General features: G+C 42.4%; 1 protein-coding gene across 1 annotated transcript; it reads right to left on the bottom strand.

Annotated features, from left to right (window-relative positions):
• Nucleotides 1-3,903: 3,903 nt before the first annotated feature.
• On the bottom strand, nt 3,904-5,665 carry LOC124355979 (uncharacterized protein K02A2.6-like). Its single transcript, XM_046807127.1, has 3 exons — nt 5,503-5,665; nt 4,966-5,321; nt 3,904-4,719 (listed from the first exon to the last, which is right to left on the bottom strand). Exons 1-3 carry the CDS (start codon nt 5,663-5,665, stop codon nt 3,904-3,906), a joined length of 1,335 nt encoding a protein of 444 aa, XP_046663083.1.
• Nucleotides 5,666-8,829: the final 3,164 nt, after the last annotated feature.

Raw genomic sequence — 8,829 nt, 5'->3', positions numbered from 1 at the left:
CTGAGCTGGGAAATTGTTAAGTCGTGTGCCAACATACAATTACGCAATTAAACATCATCATCCCATTGCTTAACAGGTTTGATTTAATTTAATTATTTTTGTTTACTTCGTGCAATCCTCTTGGAAACAAAACTAAATGACTTTGAGTGGAAAGACAAGTAGATTCATTCCTTTTGCGAACCTTTCAGGGAAACCAATTGCTACCAAGAAATTAGTTACAGTATTTTTCTTATTTTCGTCATCCCTTTGGTAGTGTTGCCGACAAGAAGTGAACAAAGTCACACCACGAGGAAAAGTATCACACAATGTATTCAATGTACATGGACTCAGAAAAACAAATGAAGGAGTAAAATATGGATGTGCGCAATGAAGGAGGAGTTGGCAATAGGTTGGATTTATTATTTTTTTAATCAAGGACCTCTAAGATACGTTTTTGAAGATGAGAAAAAAAATTTCCGCTCACTTCACGACGAATTGTAAGCATGAAAATTCATATTTGAGAGTGTCTTGTACTCAGAACCAATGGACAAGATATTCTCGAATTAATAAATTAATTAAATATAAATTTAATAAAAGAAGATGGTAAAATACAAAATTCAATATTACTTTCAAGAAGGTTGCAAAAATAAAAATACAAAATTTATACAGAATAATTCTAGAAATGAATTTAATTTGATTTACACAGTACCGTACGCCACACAAAACAAATTAATATTAAAATCACATATGTTTAACTATTATTAAAATCAAATTTACTTTTTGTATTTGCTTTTATGATGTGTCTCACGAATAGCCTTTGCTATAAATAGACCTCACAAAAATAAAAGGTTTAAGTATTGGTTTATGTGTTTTAAATGTAATTAAGTTAAAAGTAGCCAATACAAGCTCCATCTTCAACATTTAAAGAACGGTTGGGGGGGGGTGGGGGGGGGGGGGGGTGGGGGGGGGGGGGGGTGGGGGGGGGGGGGGGTGGGGGGGGGGGGGGGTGGGGGGGGGGGGGGGTGGGGGGGGGGGCATCTACACGTGCAAAATATTATATTAAAATCTGATATTCGAAACTGAAATAATATATACCTGATGTACGTTTGTTTAACATCATATTAAATAAAAAGTGCTTTTACTAAGTAGCATAAAGGACTTCGGTTTTGAAAATGCTTTACGAAGCCGCGAGTAAGAACAAAAGTATATAATATATATCTGGCCATATACGAAAATGGATTTGATTTTTGATTGGGAAAATACACTTATTTTTAAATTATAGCTCTTAAGTATAACTTCCCCCGATCACAGAAACGTAAAATTGTTACAAACCCTCGAGAAATTACAGGAATTTAAACGATTACATTTAGGAAATTTCCCAATTATGACATTAACGACATAACCATTTATGGGTTCCAAGTAGAATTGTGACATTTTATAGCATCTTCGTAAGTTATTCATTTATGAATAAAGGGAATTTTATGTTATTAAATATATTTTTTGAAAGTTAATAATGTTTCGTCAAGGAAAGTAATTTATTTTATTAAATAAGAACATGCCAGTCTCTCCAGTCATGTTTCATGTAAATGCAGAAAAAGATCACATCTTTATCTTAAACATTTCTTCTTTAGGTCTGATTATACGATGTCACGAAATTCGGGTTCTAATTACTGACTCTCTTCGTGAAGAAATAAGAAAGGTTTTTACTATGTTTCCTGTCTTTTAAAATGGTATCTTAAAGGATTGTGACCCAAATTTTCTTCAAAAATGAAAAAAAAATCTTCAGGCCAAAATCCGATTATTTCACCTTAACGTCGAAAATGTTGGTACTGACTGTTCTGACGTTGTACCAGACTTTTTATTGTTTTGTAATACCTGAGAGGCTTTGAGACCGAATTATATATTTTTTAAACAGTAAAATTTGAGAATGCCATGAAATTATTTTTAGTTTACTGAAAGTCATCTCGAAATTTTATTGAAAAACTGAAAACCATCTATGAAAAAATACATATAGATTCAACTGAGTTAACTCCTATTGGTCTGATCATGCACACTCTTTTTTAAGTTGAAGCTAATGTCAATTAAGGGTGGATTTTCATTGAAAAGATAACATTTTCTTGGCGTCCCAAGAATAGTTTTGAAATGCTGGAGAGTACTACCTTGATGATGGACGCCATCCTTGTTGATTCCTTGTGGCACGACTATGTACCCGTGTACCAGAGCGGTGGATTTTATACTGTTGCAGGCGGTTAGTCAAATTGCGGTATTTGTGGCGGTTGGGCGGAAACTGCAAGCTCGGAACGGTAGGAAACCAAGGGCAGCGAATATTAGCGGAGTCATCTCAGGACAATGTTTGCGGTATTAAGTCCGTAATTCACTTAGTCTGGATATTGTTTCAGGTCCAGAGACATAATTTTGCTTGTCACGGTTGATATCATTAGACAACACTGCACATTACTGTGTCATGACATATTGTACTGTACAATGTAGAATGAAAACTATTGTTACGTTTTTACAAACTAAATAATTCTTATGTGGGTTTACAAATAAGCAACACGATTATTAGTTACAATTAATACTGTTTATTAAAGCTAATTTACAATAAGGACAAATAATTACTTTAATTGAAAGAAAATTACTATTTATAATTATTACTATTAATTACAACTCCAATAATTACAATTACTATTATTAATATTTTGCTAAATTACTAAGATGGCTTCTGCAAAACTAATATTATTTTGCAATCACAAATATAGCTAATTAACAAGTGGCTTTACTGTCTCTTCTGCTTAAGTCCAATTTGCTTACGGTTTCCCCGGTGTCCGTATCCTTCCACAGGAGTTGTCCAATACTGCGCGCTGAATCTTCCGGTCGATCCCACGATGCGACGATTCCCACAGCAGTATCTCCGCAGGCACTCACTATCACAGGATCCGTGTCACGACACTCACTACACTGCCTCACTGGTCCTCACAACTCCCCCCGGCTCCCCAGTAGACGGCCTTATATAACCTTCTAGCATTCTTGCTAGAAGGGTCTATACCGGTGGGCTCTGGAAGGTCTAGAAGATTCCGGAGTCAATGGGCAGTGAGTCTTTTACCAGGAAGACTGCTCTAGACTTTCTATTGTCATCAGCCTATTCAGAAGAAAGGACTGGCCCAGCCATTTATGAGGGTGTTGGATGGCTCTCGCAGAAGGATTTATGGCGGTCCCTTACGTCAACAGCCAGGCCGCCCACCGCAGCCGCCGCGCGACGGCCAGCTCCGTGACACTGCCCTCTCCTTAAGGCTGATCGTCCCGATCAGTGTTGGAACCATGGTAAGACGCTAGACGATCTAGGTGGACGACGAGCATCTTACCTCTTGGGTGTCTTTGGATTCGGTAGACCACGTCGTTGATTCGTGTCACCACACGATAAGGTCCAATCCAGTCCTGTTGAAGCTTTGGGCACCTTCCCTTCCTCCGCAGGGGACTGTAGAGCCAAACCAAGTTGTTTCTCCTGGAATCCAGCTGAGTTGGCTTGTCGGTCGTAGCGAGCCTTCATCTTGTCACTGGCGACCTTCAGGTGCTGGCGAGCAAACTCGTGAGTGTCGTGCAATTGATCAACGAGTTCCGAGGCGAAGTCAGTCGCTGGCCTCTCCTTGTCAGGTGGTAGGCCGAACATGAGATCACTTGGTAGCCGAAGTTCTCTTCCGAAGACCATTCTTGCTGGGTAACACCAGTTGTTTCATGGCTAGAAGATCTGTAGGCCAGCAGAAAAAACTGGCACCTTCTTATCCCAATCCCGCTGGCTGGTGGAGACAACTTTCCTGAGATGACCGACGAGAGTCTTGATGTATCTTTCAACCATCCCATCGGATTGCGGGTGAAGCGGGGTTGTCCGTGTCTTATGCACTCCCAGACGCTGAAGAACATCCCTCATCAAGATAGAACCGAAGTTCGTCCCTTGGTCGCTGTGTAGCTCACGGGGTACCCCGTACCGGCAGGACGAAGTCGTTCACCAAGCATCCTGCCACAGTAGATGCCTCCTGGTTTGGTATGGGCATATACTTCTGGCCATTTCGTGAAGTAATCCATGGCCACCAGGAGATATTTATTCCCTGCGTCTGTCACGGGAAATGGTCCAGCGATGTCGATGGCGATCCTCTCGAAGGGTGATCCAACGTTGTACTGCCGCATCCTGCCTCGACTTCTGGTTTGAGGCCCTCGGCTTCCAGCACATACATCACATTGGCGGCACCATTTCTCAACATCAGCCCTAAGGTGCAGCCAGTAGAACCGTTGTCGCAACTTTTCCACTGTCTTGTTGACACCAAGATGACCTCCAGACGCTCCGTTATGCAACTCCATAAGGACTTCCCTCCTCTTACTTCTTGGGAGTACGATCTGTTCGATTTTCCTCTTCCCGTTAGGAGCTTCCCAGATCCTTATTAGTACTCCGTTCTTGATCTTCATAGAGTCCCACTGTGCCCAGTAGCTCTTGTATAGGTGATCTCTAGCCGCGATGTCTTCCCAACTAGGTCGAGTTCCAGCTTCCACCTCTCGCAGGAGTGGTCCGATCTCCGTGTCTCCTAGCTGCTCGTTCCGAAGTTCACTCATTTCCCATCCACTAGCAGGCTCCACGGTGACACAACGTACTTCTGCCGAAGGATTCTTTTCTTCTACCTTGGAGCAGTGCTTACAGCCTTCTGGACAAGGACGACGTGACAGAGCATCAGCGTTGGAATGTTTCTTTCCCTTGTCGGTGTTTCAGACGTGAAGTTGTACTCCTGAAGCCGCTGCACCCATCGCGCTGTCTGCCCCTCCAAGTTCTTGAAGTTCAGTAGCCAAGTCAGGGCGGAGTGATCTGTCCTTAAATGGAAAGGTTGTCCATAGAGGTATTTATGAAAGTGTTCTAGGGACTTCACGACCTGCTAGCAGTTCCCTCCTTGTGACGCAATAATTCCTTTCGGCCTTAGATAGTGTTCTGCTGAAATAGGCTACCACGGTTTCCTGGCCATCCTGAACTTGCGAGAGTACTCCTCCTATGCCCACGTCGCTGGCGTCAGTGTCGACAATGAACTTTTCTCCAAAGCGAGGGAATCCCAAGATCGGAGCACTACAGAGAGCAGTCTTGAGTATCCCAAATGCTTCACTCGACTCTGAGGTCCATTCAAACTTGCGCTGTTCTTCCGTGAGCTTGGTCAGTGGCTTAGCAATATCGGCATAACCCTTCACGAAGCGGCGGTAATAGGTGCACAGCCCGAGGAAACTTCTTACCTCATGTTTGTTACGTGGTGTGGGCCATTCCTTTATCGCTCGTATCTTCTCTGGATCCACAGAGACTCCTTCTGACGAGACTACATGTCCGAGATAGTTTACCTTATTTTTAAATAAGTTTGCACTTCTTCAGGTTAAGCTTCAAGTTGGCAGAACGAAGCCTTATAAAGATCTTTTCCAGGTTCTGAAGATGGTCTTTAAACGTCTTTCCAATGACTATGATATCATCCAGATACACTAGACAGGTTTCCCAAGTTAGACCTCTAAGCACGTTCTCCATTAATCTCTCGAAGGTAGCTGGTGCATTGCATAGTCCAAAAGGCATCACGGTGAACTGCCACAGTCCGTTTCCATTCCCTATGGAAAATGCCGTTTTCTCCTTGTCCTCTGGAGCAATCTCTACTTGCCAGTACCCACTCTTCATGTCCAGGGTCGAGAAGAACTTGCCGCCTCCCAGAGCATCCAGTGTGTCGTCGATCCGCGGTAAAGGGTAACTGTCCTTCTTGGTGACGTTATTGAGTAGTCGGTAGTCCACGCAGAACCTAGAAGTCCCATCCTTCTTCTTCACTAGTACCACCGGCGAATTCCATGGACTGGCTGGAAGGCTCGATCACCCCATCTCGCTCCATCTCCTTTGTTATTTGCTCAGCTTCCTCCCTCTTCGCCCCAGGGTAGTCTCCTAGGAATTTGGCGGATTGGTTGTGCGTCTCCCAACATTTAATCTTGTGCTGAACTACAGTCGTCCTGCCCTCTTGGCCCTGTAGCAGTTTCGAAAACGTCCTGGTACTCTGTTATTAACTTAGCTACTTGTTTTAGTTTGTTCCAAGTCCATTCCCTTGCAAGCATCTCTCACAAAATTTAGCTATGTCTTTCTGGAAGATTCTTGTGGCAGGATGCTGTCTGTCTAACAGATTGCGATACAGAAGAAACTGAGTAACAGGTACCTAAGAGCTTGCCTTGTTTTTAAGGTAACAGGATAGTCGTTTAAGTTCATTATGCAGACTGGAACTTCCCTGGAAAGATTGAAAACAGTGTCTTCCCTACAAGGACACCTCGGCCAAGCTCCTCTTCGTTTACAGCTGGGTCTAACATTAAGTTCTGTCCTTCCGGTACAGTTCTGTCGACTTCTGCTCTCACGATCTTCTGAGCACGAGATGGCAGTGTGGTATCTTTTAATAACCGCACCGAAGAAGTAAGATTTTTTCTAAGCTGAAGGACGACTTCTTCTCCGCCAACAGTCGTCACCCCTTTCTTGAGGTCTAATTGAAGGCCAAGTTTCATCATTACGTCCATGCCGAGTATAACGTCCTCCTCGATGTTAGCAACGAGAGTGCGATGTTTAAAGCATGTACTCCCGATGCAGAAGGTGGCAACTGTCTCCCCGTGAACACTGGCCAAGTCCCCAGTCGCAGTCCTCAATGTCCAGGTTGTTGGAGTGACTTTATTGGGAGGTGAACAAACATCTCTATTTACTATGGTCATCGTTGCCCCAGTGTCTAGTAGAAGGCTTCTGGGCTTCCCGTTGACTAATCCATCTATGTAGAGGCTGTTAGTCTGTCCTGACAAAGATGCCACAATAATGCTGTCGGCTGGGGCCTCAGTTTGCTGGGTTGACAATTGCCCCTTCCTGTCAACCCTTTTTAGTTTTCCTGCATCTGCCCCCGAGAGGCTCTATCTGGGCACTTGCTTCGGGGATGGCCCAACTCTCCACAACTCCAGCAGCGGATTTCCTTCTTCCTGTTCTTCAGCGCATCCAGCACTCTCTGGACTACGTCTTCTATCTTAAAACCTTCTTCCCACGCAGACCCCTCGAAGACGTGCATGTCCTTGCACAGACTGTTTTTACTGCTTCAAATTCTAGTGCTTGTGTTAGCGCCTCGTGTAATGTCTTAGGACGAGCCAACTTTACAGCCTGCTGTGTTTCAGCGTCTCGAAGGCCGTCGAGGAATTTGTCGATGGATAAGTTCTCGCAGACAGCCTCATCACAAGTAGAGTAAGCACCTCTTACAAGTCGTGCGATATCAGCTTCAAATTCCTGCAGTGATTCATTGGACTTCTGGTGGCGACTCCTGAGTTGAGACCTGTAGACCAGTTCCATGTGCTTATGTCCGAACCGCATCTCCAGTCGTCTAACCAGTTCTCCGTAGTTTTGGCGCTCCGCAGGTGGGCACGGTCTGCAGGACCTTTAGCGCGTCTCCACGCAGCGAAAGGCAGAGCATGGACGCTTTTGTTGATGACGGCCAACGGTGGACGGCGGCAGCAGTCTCGAACAGTGTCCGAAAATCCTCCCAGGTCATCTTACCGTCGAAGGTTGGCACCCCTGCATTACTCATTGGTGGACATGAATTAAGCTGAGGTTCCGTAATTAATTCTGGTTTTCCATCGTCTGGGCTAACAATGGATTCTGTGCAGGTTTCTGAGCCCTTGTTTCTCTGAGCTATTTCCTCTAAGATCCTAATTCTATCACCAAATTCTTTTGAATAATCATTTAACTTGTCTTCTAATTGTTTGGAGCAACCATTTATACCTGCTTCTAGTTGCTTTTTAAATTCCTCTTCAACTCTACAAATTTTTAAATTAAACTCTGTAGCTAATTCATCTTTCATACTTTTCAAGTCATTTTGAAGTGTTTTCACAATTACTATTTAATTTTTCTTCCAATGTTTTACTATTACTATTTAATTTTTCTTCCAATGTTTTACTATTACTATTTAATTTTTCTTCCAATGTTTTACTATTACTATTTAATTTTTCTTCCAATGTTTTACTATTACTATTTAATTTTTCTTCCAATGTTTTAGTTAAGTTAGACTGTAACACTTTGGTAAGCTTACTTGCTTCAGTTTCAAAATTAATATTTCGGGATCTTCACCTGCTTCTATCATTGCCTGTTTAAGTCTATTAGCTAAAACTGTTTTTGTCCCAGAAGTATCTAAGTCCCCTTTCTTCTAACTCCCGTTTTAAATCAGCCACTTTCAAATCTGCTAACTTAAACCCACTAGAAGCCATCGTTTTATTATATTATTACTTTAAAATAATATTAATACAATAAATAAATAATAAATAATATCTAAAGTGTTGCTTTAACAAATCATCCCACTTCTGACACCAATGTTACGTTTTTACAAACTAAATAATTCTTATGTGGGTTTACAAATAAGCAACACGATTATTAGTTACAATTAATACTGTTTATTAAAGCTAATTTACAATAAGGACAAATAATTACTTTAATTGAAAGAAATTACTATTTATAATTATTACTATTAATTACAACTCCAATAATTACAATTACTATTATTAATATTTGCTAAATTACTAAGATGGCTTCTGCAAAACTAATATTATTTGCAATCACAAATATAGCTAATTAACAAGTGGCTTTACTGTCTCTTCTGCTTAAGTCCAATTTGCTTACGGTTTCCCCGGTGTCGTATCCTTCCACAGGAGTTGTCCAATACTGCGCTGAATCTTCCGGTCGATCCCACGATGCGACGATTCCCACAGCAGTATCTCCGCAGGCACTCACTATCACAGGATCCGTGTCACGACACTCACTACACTGCCTCACTGGTCCTCACAACTCCC

Source organism: Homalodisca vitripennis, chromosome 2 (genome assembly GCF_021130785.1).
Source record: "Homalodisca vitripennis isolate AUS2020 chromosome 2, UT_GWSS_2.1, whole genome shotgun sequence".
Taxonomy (NCBI): Eukaryota; Metazoa; Arthropoda; class Insecta; order Hemiptera; family Cicadellidae; genus Homalodisca; species Homalodisca vitripennis.
The sequence above is the reverse complement of the archived record's forward strand: the minus strand, read 5'-3'. Positions and strand labels throughout refer to the sequence as shown.